At 37.4% G+C, this 25,961-nt stretch overlaps 1 protein-coding gene across 1 annotated transcript in view; it reads left to right on the forward strand.

The window, feature by feature from the left end:
- Positions 1-25,961, forward strand: part of THSD7B (thrombospondin type 1 domain containing 7B) — a 776,886-nt gene that overhangs the window by 365,949 nt on the left and 384,976 nt on the right. Inside the window, exons 10-11 of the mRNA XM_045826088.1 lie at positions 21,540-21,669; positions 25,033-25,136. Of these exons, the coding sequence (XP_045682044.1) occupies positions 21,540-21,669; positions 25,033-25,136 (234 nt within the window). The remainder of the gene's footprint in view (positions 1-21,539; positions 21,670-25,032; positions 25,137-25,961) is intronic.

Here is a 25,961-nt window from a genome sequence, read left to right on the forward strand (position 1 = left end):
AAAAGACCCTTTTCTTAATTCATAGGAAAAAAGAGATAGATAAAATTCTCTCATTTAAGTTTTTCCTCCCATGTTTTTCCCCCCTTCTGCTTGTCTCTACTAGATTTGATTTGGCAAAAACAAAACAAAACAAAAACAAAACATTTTTACAGCCTTTTGACCACATCCAGATGTGGAGAAATACCACTGATAAGAACTGCTGCTCAGAGGTCAGGACTCTTGGTTGGTGTTACCTACACTTCTTATTCACAGTAAATGTTAGTGCAAGTAGTAGCTGATAGAGAAGCATTCCCAGTCCACACACTTACTCCTATTCTCTACCTCCTTTTCCTTCTGGGCCAGAGATTGATGTACATTTACAGGGACCTGGAGTTCACAGTATCACCAGCTCGGGTTCTTCTTTACCTCCTAGAGTGGCCCCAGGGCATGGGTCTAATTATTTATGACTAACAGGTGAGGAACACCCAGCTCAGAAAGATGAAGTCATTGATCTAAATTCACCTACCATGTCAGAGGCAAAGCCAGGGCTGGGATCCAGATTTCTCTGACTCTGGAGCCTGCCTGTTCCATCCCACAACAAGCTACTTCTCATATTCATAAGCACAGCTCATCTTGTTTGTTTATTACTGATTCAAAAATCTGAAGCCTGGTACAGCAAGGGAATATAGTCAATATATTGTAATAACTTTGTACAGTGGCAGATGGTTTCTAGGCTTATTGAAGTTTTCACTTTGCCAGGTATATGAATGTTGAGTCGCTATGTTGTGCTCCTGAAACTAATAAAATATTGTTTGTGAGCTATAATTTACAAATAAATAAGTAATTTTAAAAGCAGGATTTGCAGACTGGTGCTCTCAGACCTGTGACACAGGCTCTGCAGGTTACAGATACGTTACACATTGCTTTCAGGGGTGCGCTTTCATTGACTGCAGGGCAGTTTGATGACAAATGAACAGCTCTTCCATTAGCCCTGCTCTGTAAATGAGGGTCTTCAAGGGAAGCACTCGTGGTCACCTGATCCAGTAGGGGCAAAGACCAAGTCAAGATACCTGGTTTCAATTGAATTCACCATATTGCCTACCTGGTGAACCTGTACAGTCCTGTAGAAAACCAAGCTGGACAAGTTCTACCTCTTTTCAGTAATAGGCTGTAACTTCAGCAGGGCTTGACTTCATCTCACTGCCCCTTTCTACTGAATTAGTGATAGCTGTAATGTATTATGCATCTATTCATTATCCAATTTCTTATCTCAACTCTATATAAAAATAATTATTACAACCCCATGCTACATATGAGAATATAGAGGCTTTTATATAAGGCTCAAGATCACAAAACTAATAAATGGCAAAACCTTATGGAATCCTAGAGTCTTGACTACTCATTCAGGAGTACACATTTGCTGTGCTCCAGGAATTTTGTTAAGTCCCGTGGGTACATTTTAGAGTGGTGACTGAAACAAACATCCCTTCATTATGGAGAGTACAGTCTGGAGGAGGAAGATAGGGCAATTGAATACATAATTACCCAAGTGAATATGCAACTACAAAATGTGGCATGTGCTTGAAGAAGCTCAAGGTACTATGGGAGGAGGTAGTGAGGAAAATCAGAATGACCCTCTGTTTATGTCTTTCTCCTCATCTCTACTGTTTGCTGATTTTACCAGATATAAATCTTTTCCTCCTCCACAGAATTTGTCGTGATCCTCCTGCTGTAAATAACTGCTCCTCATTCTGGAGTCCCAGACCCTTTATGAATAGCTTGCATTTTAGTGAATGGTAAATGTGTTTGGTTGGTTTTTTTGGAAGGAATGTTAAGGTCTTGGGCCTGGAACCTTTTCTATTTTCATCCCCCAACATGCCTAATAATAAACTTAATACAGACTAGAATTCAGTAAATATGTGTCAAATAAATGGATGCCAGTTAAAACCTACATGCTCAAGTAAATGTAACAAATTGTTAAAAAAATGGTGACCTGACTTTACAGGTAAATTTCTCTCATAAATGATCTGTGTGGCTTACCACAAGAACACACATGATGATGCTGGAGATAGACTACATGGGCATTAGAATCAGATTTGTTCTGGTTTCCTGGCAAATGTGGTCAAAAGGGAAATGTGTTTTGTCTCTTTTATTTATTTCTATACTCTATCCATTCATTTATTACTTTTTAAAAAGATTTTACTTATTTATTTTTTAGAGAAGCGGAAGGGAGGGAGAAAGAAAGGGAAATGTCAATGTGTGGTTGCCTCTTGCACGCCCCATACTGGAGACCTGGCCTGCAACCCAGGCATGTACCCTGACTGGGAATTGAACAGGCAACCATTTGGTTTTCAGGCTGACACTCAATCCACTGAGCCACACCAACCAGGGCTGTTTATTACTTTTAATGAAGCCAGTTTATCATTATTTTAATGAACTCTTATGAGCATCTCATGGGAAGCAAAGGCTATTTGATCACTAATTTCTAAAAGGCATTTCTAGCCCTGGCTGGCATAGCTCAGTGGATTGAGCATGGGCTGCGAACCAAAAATGTCGCAGGTTCGATTCCCAGTCAGGGTATATGCCTGGGTTACAGGCCATGACCCCCAGCAACTGCACATTGATGTTTCTCTTTCTCTCTCTTTCTCTCTCCCTTCCCTCTCTAAAAAATAAATAAATAAAATCTTAAAAACAATAAAAATAAAATAAAAGGCATTTCTTACTGGAGCTTTACATTTCAAGAGGACTCCAAATGAGGCAATGTATCTATAGGAAATGGGAAAACGATTTCATTGTTTATTTTTTATGAAACCCAAGCGTATAATTTTTAATTTTTTTAATTTTAATTGTTGTTCAAGTACAGTTTTCTGCCTTTTCCCCCCAGCCCTCCCCACCTCCCTCCTGTTTCCATCCCCCACCCCGTTATTGTCCACATGTCCTTTATACTTGTTCCTGCAAACCCTTCCCCTTTTCCCCTGAAATTCCCTCCCTTCTCCCTTCTGGTCACTGTCAGCCTATTCTCTATTTCAGTGTCTTTGGTTATATTTTGCTTACTCATTTTGTTGCTTAGGTTCCTGTTAAAGGTGAGATCATATGGTATTTGTCTTTTACCACGGCTTATTTCACTTAGCATAATGCTTTCCAGTTCCATCCATGCAATTTTTTAATTAAAAAAAATTGTTCCCTCAATAGAAAATGACTCATGACAATACAGAAAGAAAAAAGCAACTCAGTAGAAAATGATGGCCTGATCCTTTAAAAAGGCAATTGACACATCAGAAAATACCAATAGTCAATATATTATTGATAAAGGGCTCCTCTTTCATTGTGATCAGGGAAATGCAAATTATAACAAAAATAATGATTTTTCCCCCATTGCAATGGGAAACATTTAATTAAGTGAGTATAAACTGGCAAAGCCCTAGTGTTGATTTGGGAATACTTGACAACAATTTTTTAACTTATATTTTATTGTTTATGCTATTACAGTTGCCCCAACGTTGCCCCCTTTGCCCCCCTCCACCCAGCCCCTACCCCCTCAGGCAGTCCCCACACTGTTGTCCTAGTCCATGGGTCATGCATATATGTTCTTTGGCTAATTCCTTCACCTTCTTTCATCCCTCCCTCCTCTTCTCCATCTTCCCCTCTGAGAGTTGCCACTCTGTTCCATGTTTCTATGCTATTAATTCTATTTTGCTTATTAGTTTATTTTGTTCATTAGATCCCCCATATAAGTGGGATGATGTGGTATTTGTCTTCCTCTGACTAGCTTATTTCACTTAGCATAATAGTCTCCAGGTCCATCCATGCTGTTGCAGAAGGTAAGAGTTTCATCTTTTTTACTACTGCATAGTATTCCATTGTATAAATGTGTCACAGCTTTTCTTATCCACTCATCTACTGATGGGCACTAAGGCTGTTTCCAGGTCTTGGTTATTGTAAATAATATTGCTGTTAACACAGAGGTGCTTTGGGATTCTTAGGATATATTCCCAGAAGTTGGATCGCTGTTTCAAAAGGCAGTTCCATTTTTAATTTTTTGAGGAAACTCCATACTGTTTTCCATAGTGGCTACACTAGTCTGCATTCCCACCAACAGTGCACTAGGGTTTTCCTTTCTTCCACATCCTTTTCAGCACTTGTTTGTTGATTTATTGATGGTGGCCATTTTAGCAAGTATGAAGTGATATCTCATCCAAGGGTATAATCTTAAAATGCAAAATTATGGTCATGTGCAGTCTTCCAGTGGCCTAGATTGAAAGGTTTCTGAAAGTGTGGCCCATGAACTTCTGGCTCAGAATTCCCTGGGATGTTTGCTAAAATCCTAAGAGATTATGATTTTGAAGTTGTGACTGGGGGTCTCAAAATCTGCATTTTTAAATTGCTTTAGTAATTCTAAGACACATTAAAGTTTGAGAACCCCTGGACTACAGAAACATTTGATCTAACCATGAGCCAATGGATTCTCTAAGAAATGTGTAACTTGCATCTACTACATTGTTCTAGTTGAAACTATTCAATTAGATAAAAAGAAACTTCTTGGGAAGTTATAACAGGAGGGTTTTTTTTTATATTTATTTTTAGAGAGGGGGAAAGAAGGAGAAAGAAAGAGAGAGTAACAAGGATATGAGAGAGACATATCAATCAGTTAGTTGTCTTTCACATGCACCCCAACAAGGGACAAGGTCCACAACCTAGGCATGAGCCCTGACTGAGAATTGAACATGCAACCTTTGCTTTGCAGGATGACACCCAATCCACTGAGCCACACCAATCAGGGTCAGGGCAGAACAAGAATTCTTATAGATGTCCAAAAACAACAAAACAAGTTCATTTGGTAGTATGGGAACTAGAAATGCAAACAGGAACTGAGAGTTCTCTTTTCCATTCTGAGGGCCAGTGTGATCCTCCCTCCACCCCACCTCTGCTCATCTGTGCATGCATGCTGTCCTCTGCCTTCTAAGGGGCTGGCTCTGAATCTCTGCACTCTCAGAACTAGCAGATAGAGAACTCAAGAATCATTGTCCCAGTCCCTGTTCTACAGAATTGTTTAAGTCAAGCACCCAACACTGACAGAAACTTCCTTTCAGGCCGTTCATTCAACTTACCAAGTAAGAAAGGGAGTCTGATGGCCCAGCTTGTACCAGGTCTCTCAATCACCCAGCAGCCTTTAGAATAGGTCCCTTAACATCAAGACCCATCGAGAAGGGAAAGGGGATATTGTGTAGAAAGGCAGCGTGAACTGAGTATGGGAGCATTCCCCTTAGATAGAGTGGTTGTTCACTACTGAGACTGACTTCTCTAAAACATCTAAGCTCAGCTGTTTGGAGGAGAATTCAAATATGACTAATTTCCTCCCTTATGCTTCCACTGGCCCCCCTAAAGCCTGACTGATAGGCAGGCAAGGGCTGAAGCCTACCTCCTTATTTCTAATGCAAAAGCCACTTGAGAGCTTCAGTTTAAGAAAAGAGCAGTTGTAGATAAGGTAGAAATATAGAAAAGGAAATGAAGCTCCAGGGAATGTAAATTCTGGAGAAAAACATCTTCATGTAGAAAAGACACTGGGAGGAGAGAGAAAGGACTCAGCTTGAGCATGATCTGGGCTAGATGTTTTACTTTAAACAAACAAAATGTGTAGTTTCTGTGTACTTGAATTCTTATTAAAATGCCTAAGCTATCATTGCTTCAAATGCTCTATCATAAACAGTGTTGTCTTGGTTGTCTTATAAAATAAACTAACATATCAAACAAAATCAAATAAACAAAAAAGGAAACAAAATAAACAAATGTTAATTTAATGCATGAAGTTATGTCCTTTACACCTGCAATCCACTGTTATGTCTTCTTAGTTTGCATCTAAGAGTTCCTTTAAAGCACTATTAATCTTGTTTATTCAGCAGTCAAGTTACATTACCATAAATAAATCCTATGGCTCACATGGATATTTATAATGATTTATTGTTAGCCTTAGTGGCAAAAACCTGTGTTTCTTTGGATGTGAATGTTCTTTCTTTTCAAAATGTTCTTACTTCTGGCTGGTTTCTTTCTCATATTTGTAGAATTCTCTGCAGACGATACAGTGCAACTCAATATAATCCTTATTTGCTTATAGAGGTAAATGAGTTGCCTTTCAGAAACCAAGGCTCCTACTCTAATTAGAAGTTTATTTTCAGGCTTTCAATGTACTTCCTATGAAGAACTAGAATAAATTAGTTCTGATTTAGCAGGGTGTTACTTTATTAAATACTTTTTCTAGAATGAAAAAGAATACATTATTTTTCACTTCTCTGACTTTGGTTGCGTTTTAATATGATTCTGAATTAGATATGATTTTAGGAGGTTTTTGACTCACTGGATTAGCTAGTACGATGGTAGATTTATAAACTGTTTAATTTGTGTTACTATAATAAAGCCTAGCGTGTCTAGAGTTAGAGGTAGAGTTAAATGTTGGGATCTTAATAGGCCAAATTGGAATTTCAGGTTTTTAAGAACATCAAATAATTTATGTAACAAATAAAGAAGATAGCAAACCCATGCTTAAAATGAAGTAGATTCCACAGGTTTAGACCAGCAACTTTTGAGTATTTCCTCATAGAAAATTTATCACTGGATGTTCTTCTAATCTCTTATTTATTCATTTGATTTTACTGTTGACATTATTATAGATGCTCCTTATTTTCCTCCTCTTTGCCCCCTTCCACCCAGGCCCCTGCCCACCTTCACCACTTATCTCTGGAAGTTCCTTCAAAATTAAGTCACTACATGGAAATGGTTCAGACAGAGTATCTACTGAATGGCATGTTTTCAATGATATGGAATGAAGTATTCCAAAATCAGTATGCTAGGAATGATAGATTCTCTGCCATTTCAGATCTTTCCCAGTTATATTTAATTTGTCCTGATACTTAAAATATTCTGTTTTTAAGAGTCCTTATGAATGATAACCAAAGTAGGGGTAGACTGCAACATAAAGTTCTGTGGGAAACATGCTCATTTCTTACTTGGACCAGTAATATTCTCTCCCATTGCTGAATGACACAACACTTTTTGCACTGATCTTTGATTAAATTCAGTATACCACTTAAATATATTGTTTTGAGCTTCTCATTAATTTGTTCATGTGTGGTAGAAGAGCTTGATCTATAGAATCTAACATATCTGTAATGGACTCCTGGTGTTTGCATTTAGTTAACCTCTCTGAGACTGTATTTCTCCTCTTTAATATAGCTATAAGATAGCATTCCTGAGACAACTTACTCCCTAGGGTTTACTTATCCTCCATGTAGAAGCCAACTCAGCAATAGTGGCTCAATATGTGTTAAGTCCTTCCTTGTCTTCTATTTCATAAGTTGTAAGATATAAGAGTACTCAAGATCAAGCTATAAAAGATTTTATTTTAATAAAGAAAATAAGGGCATGTGACAAAGAAGCTCACACATCATCTTGGACATTGAAGTCCCACACACCTATTCCCCCAACCCAAATTCAGAAACAACTGAGTTAGTCACAGCAGAGAAAGCTCAAGATGCCAACTGATTCTCAACCCCAGAATTAGACATGCTTAACCACCTGGTCACAGCCCATGATGTATACCTAAAAACTTGAATAAGTATGGCTATGAAAAGATCCGACTATGTGTATTCCCTGAGGGGATGTGCCCTAGAGAAAAAAAAAAGGAGAGGGAAAGAGGGGCCACATATGTCCACTTCCTTTTCCCAAAGCCATGAGTTAGATGACATTCATTCTTTCCAAAGGAAAAACAAGTGAGGGAGGTTGTGAGTCCTGGGACAATGAGGGCTGTGCAAGCGGATCACCCTGCATGTGAAGGAATAATCAAGAGGGCTTCATCCTCACAGTCTGTTACTTTTGCAACTTTGTGAGCTCACGTCCTACCTTCCACTGCTTCCTTTATCTTTCTCTAGCCATGGCCTACTTTTAGACCACTGTGTTCAGCCTTGCACTTGCTGCTCCTTCCCCTTAAAATGTTCTTCTCCCAGCCTTTTGCATGGTGCCTTCTTATCAGCACTTTGTTTTCAGTTCAAATGTCATGCCTCAGTCTTTCTCTGACAACCTTATTAGGAATCCCTCTATTTCCCACTCTCTTACTCACTGATTACCCTGTGCTTTTTCCTCATCGCGGGTACCATTCTCTAAATAAGCTCTATGTGCTGTGCATTGCTTAAACACACTGAATAGTGGCTGCCACAAAATAAGTGCATAAATATCTATTGAATGAATCATAATAGATGAATGCATCATTAACTCAGTAAATCCTTTTTTTAGGGCTTATTATATGCTAAGTTTTTTATAAACTTCTAATAACATTAAGGTGAACAAGACAAGTTTACTTAAATCATAGGGCTTTTTAACAGGGAAATCAAGTATGTAAACATATTTTTATAAGGAATGAGCACAGGGTATTGTGCAGCTAAACAGCAAGCAGGTCTTGCCCTAGCTAAGTGGTCAAAGGAGGTAAGATTTGTCATATCAGGAGTTTCCAATTAAACGTGGGATGGAATTATCTTACAGGTAGCATAGGCATGTGAGTAGAGAGGCTTGGCACTGTGAGAGTACATTTTAATTAAATGAATTATAGACAGGAAGCTTGTGACATTTGGGATGCATAATGCATTATGAGGGAGTGATAAGAAGTAGAGATAGAGATATATTCAGGAGCCAGCTTATTTATGCTATTCTAAGAAGTTTGGACATGGTCTGGAATTCTTATAGACAATTTAAATTTTAAGTATGGCTGTAATAAAATCAGATTTGTGTTAAAAAACAGTACAGAGAATAATGAGCTTAGGCAGCATTAGAAATCAGTGGGAAAATTATGAGGCCATTCAATTATCTGGGCAAGGAGTGAGGAGAATTTTTTTTAATAAAAAATCCTCATCATAGATAAGCATGTAAATTACTATAACTCAACATTGCTTAGTAACATGTTTACATGACCTGATGTGTAGGTGTGCATTGGGCTCTTTGCCCATCCTGTGGAGTTATGTAACAATGATTATGCAAACCCTCTCTCCTGATTAAAGGATTTAAGTGCTAAGAGAGAAACAAAACTAGTAAGCAACTGTCAGAACTCCAGGGCAGAGAAAACCCTTCTATCTCACTTCTTTGAGTATGTGCTTCCAAGAAAGAAAAAAATCCCAAAGACCAAAAGGATCTTATTTGTTCCCCATGTGACTCTCTCTCTTACTGTGGCCGGCTACATAACTTGCAGGGTTCAGCACAAAATGAAAATGTAAAGTGACTTGTTCAAAAATTATTATGAATTTCAAGACAGCTGCAGCAGAGTATCAAACCAAGAGCCTCACTGAGCCTCGGGCTCTGTGAGTCAGCATAGATCATATGCCCAAGACCATGGTCCTGGTCCTTATAGGCTTTCTCTAGGGCCCAGGATCCTCATTAATTTGATTTTCTTATTCCTGGGAACATTTGCCATGTGCACTAATACACTGATCCTGATTTTTGGATGACAGTTCATATACTGGGCTGAGAACATCCAAGGATCAGAGGGATTCTCAGCAAGGTGAGGTAGAGTGACAAGCAGCTGGGTGGGCACACATGCTCTGGACTCAGACTGCTTGGTTTCACGTCTTCTCTGTCACCACTGGAAACTTGGAAAAGGTAGGAAACTTCCCTGTACTTTCATTCTCTGACCTGCAAAGGGGGAGTGACAAGAGTAGGAGTGTAATGAGGATTAAATGAGTTGATTCATATAAAACACTTGGCAAATGAATGATCCATGGCAAGTGCTAGGGTAGGTTTTTTTTTAAAATTTCTGTTTTGATGATTATGTTCTGAAGAGTGAACTCTCCTTGGTTCCATGTAGTATAAATATTACCATTCACGGTGAGGTTTATCATTTGATGAGCAAAAATACTTAATTTTAATGTAGTTAAATTTGTCAATTATTTACATATTTTTATTTTCTGTGTTTTAGATGGTTTTTCATATTCTAAAAAAATAATGATATTGCATTATCTTTCTCTTCAGAAAAGTTTATGACATTAATACTTTTTGTGTGATATTTGATAGGAATCCAATTTTTTTCTATGGAGAGATACTGACCTTCTTTATCTTCCCTCTGCACCCCTGTGTAACCAGTGATCCAGCCGCTCTTGTCTGGAATTGCTCTTACTTGCTCTTTCTGAAATTTGACTCTGAGACTTTACACATACTATTTGTTCTGTCTAGACTTCTCTTCCCCTAGATATTATGCAGATGACCCATCAATCTTCTTTATGTTCCTACTCAAATATTCCGTTCTCATTGAGGCTTTTTTTTTCAGTTGAGATGTTCTTTTTATTCTATTTCTCATACTTAGTATAAAATATCTTTCAATTTCTTTCATTTTTCTGCATGATTTTCTTTTTTATTGTTGTTTAATTATACTTGTCCCAATTTTTCCCCTGGTGCTCTCTCCCACCCACAAACCGTCCGCTCAGTCAATCCCCACCCTGTTGTCTATTATCTTGGGTCCTTTATACACGGTCCTTGTCATTGAGGCTTTTGAAGTTTAAAATTACAACTCTCATGTCCTCCAGTACATACACACACATGCGCACTCACTCTCTGTCTCAGTCTGCATTTTTGGCACAAAATGTAATTGTCAAAGGAAACGCTAAATATTTAAAATGTATTTATTTATTTATTTTATTTGTTGATTTGAGGGGCGAGAAGAGAGAGTTTGATTTGTTGTTCTACTTATTTATTGGTTGCCTCTTGTATGTGGCCTGACAGGAGATTGAACCCACAACCTTAGTATATCGGATAGGAGCTTTTAACAAACTGAGCTATCTAGCCAGGGTTAAACTTATTTTTTTAATTGTCTTTATCCTTTCACTAGAATGTAAAGTACACAGGGACAGGAATAACTTTTTTTTCTTTTGTTGTAATATATTCTCAATTTCTAGAACACTATCTCTTCCTTAGAGGGTTTCATTATTCTCTTTACAGGACACCTTATAAACAGCTAGGTCTTGGGTTTCATCTTCCACGTAGAGTAGTGGGAGTTTTAGTTCCACACATGTACTGATTGAGACATTTGTGCGGGAAATCTCTGCGTGACTTTTCTGTTCCTTCTAAAATGAAAGCCCAGAAAGGGAGCACTCCCACTCTTTCAGCTGGGCGGGATTTTTTTTATAGTTTACACACCAAAGGCTGTGTGTGTGTTGTTGGTATCTCTGACCAAGCCTTGCTCTATTCTCTGGTTGCAGGCTTTGTCTCTTCTTTCCTAATGTACCATATTTGTTAAAAGCCAGGCCTCACTGCCAACAGTAGAGCAATTTTCCCAAGGGCTAGGGCTCCAAAATTTTCCCTTAATTTTCTAGGTTTTTTGCCATGCATTTAAAAAAAAATATGTTGAAAGCATTTAAAAGAGAATTGCAAAGGAAACAGAAGCAAAAGGGAGAGGAGCCTATAGGACATAGCGACCAACTGTAACCCAATTAACAGTTAGGATCCACATTGTAACCCAATGGCAGTGGGTAATTATAAGTATTTTAGGATAATTGTTATGAATGTTTCAAGGTATGCTAGTGTTCCTATGGCTATGTTTTAAATGAGCTCCTATCTTTTATAAATCTATTATGAAATATGTATATTTATAGATAAAATGATATGATAGCTAAGTGTCCTTTGAAATAATCTGTGTGAGTGTGAGTGTGAGTGTGAGTGAGCAGGGGTGTAGAGAAAACAAGCTTGCCATGAAACTATTGATGATGATGGTCGGATACATTGAGTTCATTTGATATGTTTGAAAACTTCTAAAATTAAAAATATAAACATTTTAAATTATATTAAAAACAAACTTCTCCAGCATCTTAGTTTCTCTGTGCCAATAGTTTCCTGTCTCATTGGCAAAAACTAATGTCTCCAAATTTTCATTCAAGAAAAAAGGACATTATCAAAGGGTATACATCTAATCATGACTTTCATTCATGTATCCTTTTCATTTATTCAAAAATCAGTTATCGTCCTGGCTGGCATAGCTCAGTGGATTGAGCGCGGGCTGCGAACATTGCAGGTTTGATTCCCAGTCAGGGCACATGCCTGGGTTGCAGGCTATGGCCCCCAGCAACCGCACATTGATGTTTCTCTCTCTCTCTCTCTCTCTCTTTCTCCCTCCCTTCCCTCTCTAAAAATAAATAAATAAATAAAATCTTTTAAAAAAATCAGTTATCATTGCCTGCTAGGGTTTGTCTAAAATAAACCCTAGAGATGCTTACTATTTAGAGGCAGAGAGAGTCAAGAAGAGAACAGGGTGCAATCTAGATCTTTGTAGAGGCAGGGAAGCATGAAAAGGGGGTTACCTGGCAGAGGGTGGGGTAGGAAAGACTTCTCAAAAGACTTGGCCCTCTGTTCAGTCTCTGAGATTATCTAGATGAAAAGGGAGAGAAAATACACTTAAGCAATCCTCTACACTAACCTGTCTACCAACTAACAATTTTACATGCTTACCAGATGCCAAAACTTGAGCTAACTACTTTATATTGCCATTGTATTCTAATTATTTTTTCAAAGCCTCAAATGAGGCATTCTAATTATTTCCTTCTGAAGCACAGGAGACAAGTAATTTTTCCAAGTTCACAGAACTGGTATTCCAGAATCACTGATTCTAAAAAGTCATGTTATTTTATCAACATGAAGTCACAAAAAAATTTCAAAAACCAGTGACTTTATGTTGATGTTGCAAAATAGTGAAGACAAAAGACAAGCAATGACATATGCTTCATGGATAAAAGGAATAATTAAGAGTTTTTGTCTACATTGTGATAAAATTTAGAATTAAAAGTAAAAAAGCTTTATTGTAATTGGTTTGCCTTCACAAAGTTACTTTCCTTTAATTTGTTTTACCACTGTCCCCCAAACAAAAACTTTAGCATCATGTGTTATCAATGTCAGAATGGTTCCTCATACTTACATTTAGGCAAATTAGTTTTTACACATAGACACATCCTGGAAGGGGTGTTTCAAAAAGTTGCAGAAGTCAGGATGTATGTGGTTGAGCCATAGTGAGTGGTGGAGCATTTAGAGCATGGCAATCTCCATACAGCAAATGGCCAAGTGACATCTTGTAAGAACAGAGGATCTGAGGACATGAAGTTGCTAACTGTGCTTTTCTGAGTTGTGCCCTCTTTGTTCTATGACATGTAAGCTTGACCTGGAAGCCCTCCATTCCTCTAGCTGTCAGCTTACTGCTAGACATGAGTAGCATCTTTTAATGCTCATGAGGATATAAAGCATTAATATGTTACACAACATGGATTATTTAAAAGAATTCTCCTAATATACGAGGTCTGTCTGGAAAAAAGTCCAGCCATTGTTAATGTAATAAGAATAGTTTGCATGACATCAATGTAACCTGGCAGCAAAAGAGAGTGAACTGGAATGCACATGTGTGAGGAATGACGACTTCGGTGTACTAGTCAGTGAAGGTGGTAGGTGCCATTGAGTGAGCATGTGTGCTATGTGGCTGTCGAATTCAAAATGACTGAGTAAGTAGAGCAGTGAATCTGCATCAAATTTTGCACTAAGCTTGAACACTATTCCATGCGAACTATTCGGATGATTCAGAAGGCTGTGGCTGTGGGCAACTGGTGATTGGCAGCTTCATCAGGACAATGCACCTGCTCATGTATCACATCTCCTGCAGAGTTCTTTTTGCAAAACGTCAAATTGCTCATGTGACTCAGCCCCTCTACAGCCCACATTTGATGCCCTGTGACTTGGTTTTTTATTCCAAAATTAAATCACTTTTGAAAGGGAAGAGATTTCAGACTTCCAATGTGATTAAGGAAAATACAGCAGGACAGCTGATGGGGAATGAAAGAACTGTATGAGGTCCCAAGGTGCCTGCTTTGAGGGGGACTGAGGCATCATTGTGCTATATACAGTGTTTCTCGTATCTTGTATCTTCTTCAATAAATGTCTCTATTTTTCACATTGCATGTCTGGATATCTTCTGGACAGACCTCGTGTAGTTCAGTATCCATGACTAATAATGATGGTAACATCTTGAGCTTGTATCCTAGATGGCATCTGTGCCCTCAAAAATCTGTTTATATACAATGCAATATGGTGTTGTACTGTTTTCAGTATCAATGATGATGGAGTGCAACCCATTAGGGAGCCCTGTAGCAGGCAGCCACTAGACATTTCATCTGCTAAAACGAAAAGGGGTCAGGATGAGGGGAAAATAAATGCCTGTTATTTCACACACACTGGCAAGAAGAAAAAACAAGTGCTGCTTGTTTTTATAAATTGTGTTGTTAACCCTCCACGTTTATAGTACACATTTTCAATTATACCCATTATGATGTATTTAGCTACAGGGCAGTTTGCATTTTTTAAATATGTTGAGAGCAGTAATGATTTAGCTAGTGCTCATTTGTTTTCAGTTGCTTGGTTAACCATGCTGTATTGTCTTTGTCCTATTCTGCATATTGGATGAATAAGAAATTCTGGCTTTAAATATGCTAAATCAGTGGTCCTCTGCCCTGGAGATTTTTAACATAGATTCTGATTTAAATGGTTTGGGTTGGGGGCTGGGAATTAAATGTCTATAAAAGCCTCCCTTGTGATTTTCATGTGCAGCTAAGGTTCAGATCCTTATGGGTCCAGTAGATCTGAATGAAGATGATTTCAGTTGTGATATTTAGAGAGAGAAAGGGCCAGACTCAAAGACTATCACTGATGTGGTTAGCTCTCCAAACTGGAGATGTTTTAAGAGTAGCAGTGATTATGGTGAGGACAGCAAGTAGAGGGTATTGGAGATAGTCCTAGAAATTAGAACTATTGCATAGGCTTCAGGCAGTGTGTGGTACCTGCCACAGAGAGAACATGTTTATTTGCCTGGACTGCCATCCTAGATAGTGCGTGCAGATGTAAGCATGAGTGATGCCTTCTAAAATCTATGTTAAGGGCTTACATATAAAGAATTTTAAGTTAAGTGGTTAGTTATATATGTATTACCCTTACAAAATGCTTTAAATCCCATTTAATTAGGCTTTCTTAACAGCTGTCCTGTGAGTTGGCTCCGCAGAATTACCCACAGAGGACAAGCAAGAAAATTGAAGCTCTGAAAGGTTAAGTGCATTGCCCAAGGTCATAAAGCAATTCTGTAATGAGCTGGGATTAGAAATCAGAGCCCTGGAGGTCTTGTCTGTTGCCAGAGCCATTGAATTTGGCCTCTGTTGCAAAGTGAATGATGATTATGAAAATTTAAAAATATAGAATACATTTTTCAAGCAACATTTCAAAATGAAGGAAGTATATGGATGTCCTGGAACCTATTTTCAGCATTCCTGGGAAGTTTAGTAGAAAAGCTTTTCAGTTTTGTTTAATTTCATACAGGCTCGGTGTTAATGTTGAAGAACTTGGAGCTGGGCTGGGCAGGGATTCTCGGGGAGGAGATTGCTCTTGATGCATCTGCTCTATAAGTAGGACATCAAGATAAATAAGAAGGAAGTATATGAAAACTTCCCTCTCATTGTTTTTCTAGGGCATTGTGTTTTTCACCACTTAAGCCCTTCATTTCTCCTTGAACAAAGAGAAAGCATACTGGATTGATGGTCTTTGGATAATATATACAAAGTTTATATTATCGTTTCTGAGTGCTTATAAAACTATGGAGAACCACATTATTATCCATCCATCAAGGTTCATTTCTGCTTCACCGGGAGACTTAATGATGCATGTGTGTATGTTTCAGTATAACACACAGCACCTAGGTGCATCTCCTACAAGTAGCAGACACCTGATAAATATTCATCAACAATGACAACACTGTATATGGTACATGTTTGCCACTGAGAACTCAGGGTCACAGTATCTATTTCTCTAAATTTAAGTGGGAGATAGTTGTGCTGGTGGTGAGCCTAGATTTGTACCTTTTCTATAAAGAAAATAAATCCTGAATCTCAGTAATGACTGTGACTAAACTAGAGAGTGTTATTCTTTTGGATATAATTAGTGAGTAGAGAGAACATACTTTGGGGGTATTTAACATTGAAACCCAGGCTGCCTAACATCACACTGTGATCGCTCTCTGTAGAATTGACTTTGAAATGGACTCTTTAATGACCATTTAGAATTTTTGCCAAGTGAAAGTTGTTTGTTCCTCATATTCATGCTCCACTTTGAGAAAACACTAGTTCTCTTTAGTTACATAGTATCTATTTGTGAGGTTTCTATCCTAGCAATACATAAAGTAGCCCCCACTGATTATTTTGAGGTAAACCCTATACTCTCTTTCCCTTGAATTTTTTTATTTAATGATTCATGAGCTAGTGTGCTTGGGGCACACAGCACTCTTCCTCAGATGCACGAACTGCTATCTCAAGCAGAGTTCTGTGGCAAGAAATAAAAAGGTCCAGTAATCAGATTGAATAGATAACATTAGGGAACAGCAGTGTAGTCTTCCTTTTCTATACATTTGAAATGTAACCCCATACTGCAGTGAAAAACAAAATGTGTGTATTTCTTACATTCACATTGTGTGGTGGTCTTTTTCTGAAGTTTCATGTAATTTTTCATACAAAGTAAGGCACTTCGGAAAGGAGTGAGTGAGCTATTAATACCTAAGCCAGGGTAATAGACATTAACTGTGCCTTCACTTAGCAAACAAGGTGTTTGATCACTTTCTTCTCCAACGATATGAGAAGGTGGTTGGTACCAATTGTCTGGCAATTGTAGTTTAATTTACCAGAGGCATGAAATGATTTTAAGTCATTCATGGTCTCCTAGATGTTCAGGACATGGACAAGACCCAGCACTGAATAGTAGTTTGTCATATTTTTCTTTTGATTAGAAACAATCTCAACTGTTGAAGCTTTTCTTCTTCTGTTTTTTAAATCTTTCTTTTTACCTTCACTCTTGAACTCATATCATGCCAGAGAACATTGCCTATAGCAGGCCCTCTGTACATGCTTTACATACAGTAACTCATTTAATTCTTACAGTAGCCATGTGAAATAGAAACTTTTAATAGACCTGTTTTACAGCCAAGGAAGCTGAGGCTTAGCAAAACAAAAGGAATTACCTGAATCCAGTAAGTGCTAGGGTTGTAACACAACCCCAGAAAGTATTTTATCTGTGGTTGGTTTTATGATGTGATCTTAAATAACATTGGTGCCACCTTTTTACTTCAAGATCAATGAGGCGAATAATCAGCAGATTTCCATTTTTTTCTGTTTAATGGTAACCTGTAAGTGTAAGTGGGGAGGAGGGACAGAGCACCAGGTGAGAACCAAGCCTAATGAGGCAAATAAACCTTAAAGATTATTGGTGCCATGAAGCCAAATGAATTATCAAGATTTATTAGACCTATTAGTAGTGGAGATATTTGAGAAACAGGAAAGATAGAGAGGTCATATTTTTAAAAAATCTACCATCGGAGTTCAAAAGATTGGTGTTGAAATGACTGCCAGGCATTGCTGATAAATATCCATCCTGCTTCTACTTTGCACATCCACTTGCCTGCAGGATTCCTCCCCGGTGTTCATATGCAGCCCTGTTTCTCCTGTCAGCCATGCTGATGTGCACATGCTCTACCAGGCTCTGCTTGCTCTGCTCCTCCTCTCACATTCCAGATCAGTTGGAAGCATAGGGGATCAATTCTTTACTGCAAATCATTGTTGAATAACCCAGCACCAGTTCTCAACACTCATGATTCCTCAATTCTGGGCAATTCACCTGGCTGTGAATCACCCAGAAATCCTCTGTACACACTGACTTTCTCCACCTTTCCTACCTTCTTTTTGGAAAGATGGGTATCGATGTCCACAGTGAGTCTGTGCATATCCCTGCATGTTTAGAACCCACTCATATATTTCCTGTTAAATACAGTTCTTGATCTTTAAATTGGCATCTTTTCTAAATGTCATTTCTTTTGACTATAGTAACTTAATTATGCCTGATGACTTAGTAATGATAAAATATGCATAAATTAAAATTGAATTTAGACTAGTTGTTTATGAGCTGTAATCATGCTTGAGCAGTAGTTTATATTTGCAAACAGGCACTTTAATTTATTGCAATTTTTCATAGGTCTAATGAGGTTGGAAGTATCAGTCACTAAGCCCCACAAACTCTGTGTTTTTATTGACACTAAAGCCTTCTGCCAATGGGGTGGTTTTGAAGAATTTATTAAAAAGGAAGAGTTATCCTTTGGGAATAACAGAGGACCTGCTATGTGGACTCCTCCCTGGAATGCTCTCTATTTATCTTTATCTTACTATGAAGTCTCTTTTGTGAAAAAAAAAGAAATCATTGGTTTTGATGTCTGTTTAGGTGCAGTTTTAATTCTAGTTAGGTGACTTTGGGCAAATTATTTATCTCTTTCTCTCTGTCTCCTTATTTATAAAATTGGCACAGTAATAATAGTGATAGTAATAATAATAACCTAATAAAACATTGTAATAATAAAATGAGATATCATGTGCCAAATGCCCAGAAGTAGATCTGATGTAGGTAAAGGTTGTAATACCTGGAAACTTTCACTACACCTTACATATATATGTCATACAAATGCATTCTACCTGCAAAGCCACTTCTACCTTTCACCTTCACAACCTTCTCAACCTTCTCAACCTTCACCTTCACATCTATAGCGTATGAAAATCAATGCAACTAGTTTTCCCAAAGTTTGAAATAGTTGGCCTGGAATTACACCATGAAGCAGAATACCTGTATGTGAGTGTGCACTGTGTGTGTTTGTGTGTATGGTGTGCATGAGTGGATGCCGTGTGAAGGAGGAGGCGCCGGTCATGTTCTCTCTCAGTAGGAAGTAAAGGCAGCCTCTTCATTCGTCTGTCTCCTTTGGTAACACTTGGACAGAACACACCCACACGCACTACCCATGTGTACATCCTAAAGGTAAACACTGATTTTTGGAGTAAGTACAATGTAATTGGAATTGACTGAGACTGGGGCCAGATGTTTTCCCAAAAGTGTAATTATTTACAAGTGCCCCTGCCCAAATGGAGACAGTGTTAATATTATTATGCAGAACCATTGTAATTAACACTTTATTTTTTTCCTTTTAATGCATTTTCTCCATATTTCTTATAGGGCCTTAACCACATTCCAAAAGGAACCAATTATAGCATTACTCTCTGTCAAGTACTAGTCTCATATGTCATTTGACTATATAAGCATTAGCTATCAGGAAAAAGGTGGCTCATTCAAATAGGGCCACCAGATAAAATTAAATGGATAATTTGCAAAGCAGTGCACTCGATGAATGTGAACTTACAATACCTGGACTAGTGCTAGCCTGGATCCTGAAAGCTGATAGAGTTGTTAGTGGAACTCGAGGAAGTAGCAGTAGGAGGGTTCCATTCCCCATGATGAGCTGACTTGTGGTGATCTAGAGGAAGAAATCTGGTGGAGTGAACTACCTGATTTCTCTCTGTCCTCTTGCTATGATTTTTCTTCCATTGTGTGTCTCATTCCCCATTGGCCAAACCTAACAGAAGCCAATGGATAAGCAGACTAATGATACACTCCTTCTATGGGAAGCCTCCTTGTCACAGAGCAGGTTAAATAAGGGTAACCAAAAATGGAACAGATGGAAAAGATTCCATACATATCCTTAACATACAGTTTGAGATCATGAAATGTGTTGGTCTTACCTTTTTTCCCCTTAATCTCATTAAAATAATAGAAAATAATTTTAAAAGCCCTAATTCCTTGTCAAAAACCAAAGCAAAGGACCATCAGTAGGTAAGAGATCTAAATTCATGTATGGAAGACTTAATGGACAAAGACTGAAGGGCAGAGAAGCTGATGATATCACAGGAAGCCATGACCTCACTTAACAGGAATGTGGCTGGCAGAAGAAGAGGAAGCCATCTATCTACTCAGAAGACTTTTTAGAGCATCTGTGGCTAGTCTGATGGAAGACAGGAGAGAGCAATGGGGCTTAAAAAAATGGGTTATATAAAGCCTTTAAATAACCAGTAGACATGTAAAAATAGCAATATAATTATAAAAAGTTGAAAGATGTTGCAAAGTAAATTCTCATCAGTTATATCACAGAAAGTCAATAGATAATGTCTAAAGTTAATAAATCAAAAAGTAATGCTATAAGCATGTTCTTTATAGATTTGGAGGTAACCACAAAAGTACTAAATACAGAAACTGTTCACAATGTTTGGGAGGAACACAAGGAACGGGTTGCAGGTCAGTTGCTTCCTACTATGTCTTTTTGTAGGAATGACTTTTTAAAAACCATGTGAATAAATAATTTAATAAAGCCTGTTTTTAGTTCCCTTTTGTTTCACTCCACTTAGTTTATTGGATTTCTAAAACTTTCCTTCTAAACACAGTTAGGTCCATTACCTGTCCCAAACCTACACATTAATACCACTTCTCCATTTTTTATAAACACCCTCTTGTGCCCACACACAAACCATACACATACATCAGCCTTCTAAATGCACTTCTATGTCTTTCTGTGTAAATCCCATGTACCATACATCTCAGTCCCTTTTCCCAGACTGTTTCCTTGACTTGAAATGACTTCAGCAGTTTTTAATTCAGCCTGCAAGTCCCAGAATAAATTCTGCCACCCTGCTGAGCTGTCCTTGCTTTCCAGGGACAAGAATGCTTATGCTTTATTCTGAATTTTCCTAATGTTACACCCCAGTCTGACTCTTCTTGTTCTACAATTATGAAGAACTACTTGTGTACTATTGGTCCATTTTCTTTCTGTTTAATTGCAAGATGATAAATTGGTTTCTTCATAGCTAATGTAATATGTTGCACACAGTAATTGAAACAGTTGATAACCACTATATAATTGATTTTTTGTTGCTGTTGTTGATTCAGAAGGCATCTAAAGTTATAAAATGAATGCTGGAACACATGAAAGTGAACATCAGCTTCCCTTTTATCCAGATGCCCATTAATAATTCTGCTTCTTAGCAAAACCATTAAATAGACAATATTCTGTCACAATTTTAGTGTCTCCTTCTTAAATTTCAATTACATACACATTGTCTCAGGTTCTAGGGAATAAGAAATCTAATAAAAGAATATCCATAAATATGTTACTAATGTAATACTTTTTATGAGTGTTTGCATTGTACATAGTAGCCTGAAGAGGGAAATGCCTTACCTGAGAGAGTGACTCGTTACTAGTAAAATGCTAGGGCCCTGAGCTAGTGTTCTGAGAGGAAAGAGGGTTTCTGTGGCCTATCAGATTATACCATGTAACTCTTGTGCCTGTGGCAATATGGGTTCAGATTATTTCAAACATATTAAGACAATGGAAAACAACCTTAGCATATTAGAACACATATATTTGAAACTGCAATTTTAAGTGTAAAGTGTGTATCTCTAGAAGTAAGATTGAGTATTAACCCCTTGTTTTTGCTTGTTATTCTCATTTCCCAGGCAGCCTTTCCACATGTTCTTACTCTACCTCTTTGTTTCTTTTCTTTTTTCTTTTCAGTTGCTATCTAACTCTGGCTTTTTTTTTCTGCAACCACATAAAAGAGCATTATAATTTTATGTTTGTTTGTTTGTTTGTTTGTTTACTTTAGGAAATGCCAATATCAAACAGTCTCGATACAGGATTATCAATCAAGAAGCAGCCAATGGAGGTCAAGAATGCCCAGATACTTTATTTGAAGAGCGAGAGTGTGAAGATGTCTCATTGTGCCCCGTATATCGGTAATTAGTTATCTTTTTGAATACTCATTAAACTGCAGTATAAATTATGACTTATTTTCTTTCATACATTATATGGTTGTTTTGTGAGAGATAAGACAAGGTAGTGTTGTTTATCTTGAGATACTGCTATGTTTTCCCTTCCTGTCTGGAATATATTTTGATTGTAAGTGAGGAAATGAAAGTCTAATTTGTAGGAAAAAAGAAACATTTTGATTGTAAGTGAGTTCTGGAGTTCTGCCACTCAGGAAATCAGTTTTTAGGGTTACGACTTAAAGAGAGTCAGGATGAAGGCTCTTCATCTGAAACACACACATGCCAGCAAGCACTCAAATGTGACCCACCTCATCCTAATTATTCTCATCCTATGGCCTTTTATTGAGAACTACAAACTGAATTTGTACTTATTTAATGCGGTTTTTAATTCAAAAATTTCAAAAATGTTTTTGGTCTTTAATTTTAATTATATACACATTTTAAGATAACATCCAGTTAGAAAAAAAAAGGTTTAACATATGGATATTTTTTAAAGAAAATGAGTAACTTTTAAACTATGAATGTTACCTATATATTTTTCTTGGCAAGTTGGTGGTTATTTATAAAAAAACATACTTGAGGTTTAAACATCACTTTAAAGGACACTTGGATTAAATTTACTGTTGGGTTTTACTAATATGTAAAGAAGTCTCATGATCGTAAAAAAAAAAAACATAGTTATCAGCACACTTAAAAACACCTTTAGCAAACATGCTTAGTGTCTCCCTGGATTATTTGAGAAGCTATATCTTAAAGCTGTTAAATTCAAAGGCTAATTTATTCATAAAAATACAAGTTACTTTTTCTTCTTTTAAGGAGACTCCTTACATTAGACAAAGTTTAGGGTCTCATTGAAGAAATCTAAATTACTACCCATCTTATCATCCTTTTAATTGTTTCTATGTGATGACCAGTGTGGGGAGAATGTAGGTAATACACTGGGAACATGCCTAGACTGCTAGTTTTTTCTCACCAACCACAGGGGTGCTATGAAAACACTGTCCATATCTATCCATCTGTGCCCTGTGTATAAATATTGAAACTTCTGAGCCCACCTGAAGATCTCTTGGGGATAGTAGCCAATTGAAAAAAATTAGCTAAATCATATATTATTACATATTTTTATGAACCTAGGGCTGTTATAATCAGAGAAAATCCTAGGAACCACTGGTGGGCTCTTCCTCTTTGTCATCCACTCTCCTGACTCTCTCGCTACACTTCATTTGGGCATTCATGTCTGAGCTGGTTCCCTCATTGGCCTCCCACCACTTTCCCCAGAAATCTGTTGCACTGTGTATGGATTGAATCATTGTGTCCTTTCTCCTGATGTGTGTAGTTTAACATATCTCCAAGTTATCAGCATGATTCTCTGGTCCTTAGTAAAACATCCTTGAATTTTAAGTAATATGGCCCCAATTTAATTTTTCCTTTCTCCCTCATTGGTATGTTAGGGAAGCAAGTTAATATAGACCTTTGTCATTTTCTTGTGATCCTTCCTTTTGACTCCATTGAGGTGACATGTTTACATACATTCACCAAATTAAAACAGAATCAAAATGTCCACAGAAATATTTCTGCAAGTTTGTGCATTTTCCAACATGTTAGGTTAGTAAGCAAATGGGAAGACAGCATGGGCACACATCCTTAATGAAATGGGCATTGGGGTCTCCTGCTGAGCACCCGGGGGTTCAGGACTGGAAACTAGCCTGCTCTGTGTTGTGCAGTCTCAGACACGGCCCTTAACCTGAGCTCAGGTGTATCTCTCCTGCGAGTCAAACAGAAGAGTCCTGAAAATTCCTTCCTTCTATTTCATTCTATGCAGAACACTAGACTAGACTGAATTCTTTTGCCTCATTTTGGTTTAGAAAACCCATGTAAATTTAAGAGATCTTAATGAATGACATATTTTAGCTGACAAGTCAGACTAAAACCTCTTACCATTTAAGTTTCTGTGTTTTGGAATTATACTAAATGAGTCCATGCATTTACAAAGTAAATTTACAATACTTAAAATCAGTAGGTGATTTATTTAAAAGTGACAGCTTTTTCTTGTTAGCTGTTTCCTGATTTCTCTGCAATTCTTCCCAATAAGGAGGCCATTTGAATGAGGTCAGTGATATTTGTTTTGCTTTTATATTTTAATGTACTGTGCTTGGTTTTGCAAGATGGTCTGTATGCCTCCCTTAAGACCATCTCTGCCTCACTTACCTCCAGTTGTCCCAGAGACTCACTCAGTCTAGGGAAATAAGCAGAGGTTGTGAGCGCTGACACGAATGGCTGGCTGTGCTCTGCACTGTGCCAAGCTATGTTCACATAACTAAGGGGGTTCTTTAAAGTGGCTTTTTCTGAGCAAAGTAAGTCTGCTCTATGACTGTCTTAACCATTTTAAAGTGTACATTTCAGTAGTGTTAATTATGCTCACATTGTTATTCAACAAATCTCTAGAATTTTTTATCTTGAAAAACTAGACAATGATATTTCATGCTTCTGTTTTATTCTTTGAAGTAGCATATTTTATTGGAGGTGTTGGTTTATGCGAAAAAGTATAAAATATACTAAGCAAAGTAGCAGAATCTGTGGTTTCACTTGAGGTTTGTGTTTTGTGGAACATTCTGAAGAGACAGGTTTACTGACACAAGTCAATAGTCCGTCATATGGGTCATAAAAATAGAGAGTTTTGTTGACCTGAGAAGGGAAAAACCAGGGAAAGCCAGAGACTATTTCCCCAGAAGAACAGAAATATTGGTACTTCATCAGAGGCAGATCGATTCCTCTTCCTTGGAATGAACTATCACATAAATAGGTACCCATGTCTCCCTCACCTGCCTTTTACTCTATAACCTATCGAGTTGTTTTGAGTTACTTTGAAGTCCTAAGAAACACATTTTTAAAAAATTGAAATGGAAGATCAAGTATGAAAGTTTTCACTTGAAACTTTCAGATATTCAAAACTTAACTCTCTAATGCTTTAATGGGATATAAGAATTGTCTCTTTTTTCCCCTAACAATTTTAAGTTCATAAAGAACTAAGCCCTCTAGATTTGATCTGTGCTTCTAATGCTTTTTATTGCCACTTTGCTATATGAACTAAGGTTTATGTGCATAATGTCCACTTTTTAAAAAATGGAATTATGGCATTAACCATGAATCTAGGGCAGAGTGGATTATTATCTCAAGTGCGTGCCAGGGCTACTTGTTATGACATTGGTTTCAAATCCATTTTTATTGAATTACTATCTCTATGCTTTTGGATTTCAAATTTATCCATGGCAAGTATTTCTTTTGTATGCTTGTCAGGTGAAATTTCTAGCTCATTCTTTGTCATCACAGGTGGAAGCCACAGAAATGGAGCCCCTGTGTCCTAGTGCCAGAGTCTGTCAGGCAGGGAATCATGAGCACCACTGAGGCCTGTGGGAAAGGGGTGCAAACAAGAGGTAAGAGGATTTTAAAAGTTTTAGTCTTTAGAATGAAGCTTAAAATTATGTTACTCTTATAAACTGTTGATTATGTTTATATTGGAATAAGTTGTGATATTATTAGATTGGCTTATTTGTTAGTGTTTGAATTTAAGTTTGTCATCAGTTAATACTGATATTAGACCATCTTTTAACCATAATCAGCTAATGCATCTAAGGATTAATGCAATGTATGTGAACATCCATTCTCAGTCATCAGCATACCCAATGCTGCTTCCAAATGCATGTTGGATATTAGCCAAGGAATGAAGGGTATGTCAAGATTAGACCCGATAGTATACATTATACTAATTAGCTACTAATTAAATATATGTTGAATGAATGAAAGGATAACAGAGTTAATTGATTGACTAATCTTAATAATTGTGACTTAAACTTTAGTGTTATATAAATGTATACTTTTATATATATTTATATTTGCTATATATTCTATATATAATACATGCAGAAAGGAACTATTAAATTTTCTAGAAGGCATTGTGAATAGGTTTTTGGATCTGTGTAATAATGTCTTTTATCATCAATGTCTAGAAGGTGTGTCCTATGGAAATCTCTGAAAAGCACTCAGAGACTCATCCAACTGCTCACTTTTGTGTTTCATTTATAATCCAGGTCTAGTAATATGAGGTTTGATAAAAATGTATAGAGAATAAGTAGCATAGATGGTAGGTAGAAAATAGGTGGGGGAAGGCAAGAATAGTATGGGAAATGTAGAAGCTAAAGAACTTATGACACATGGACATGAACTAAAGGGGGGAGTGTAGGTGGGAGAGGGTACGCAGG

This window comes from Phyllostomus hastatus, unplaced genomic scaffold, assembly GCF_019186645.2.
Source record: "Phyllostomus hastatus isolate PE091 unplaced genomic scaffold, TTU_PhHast_1.1 phas_scaffold_60, whole genome shotgun sequence".
In the NCBI taxonomy this organism is placed as follows: Eukaryota; Metazoa; Chordata; class Mammalia; order Chiroptera; family Phyllostomidae; genus Phyllostomus; species Phyllostomus hastatus.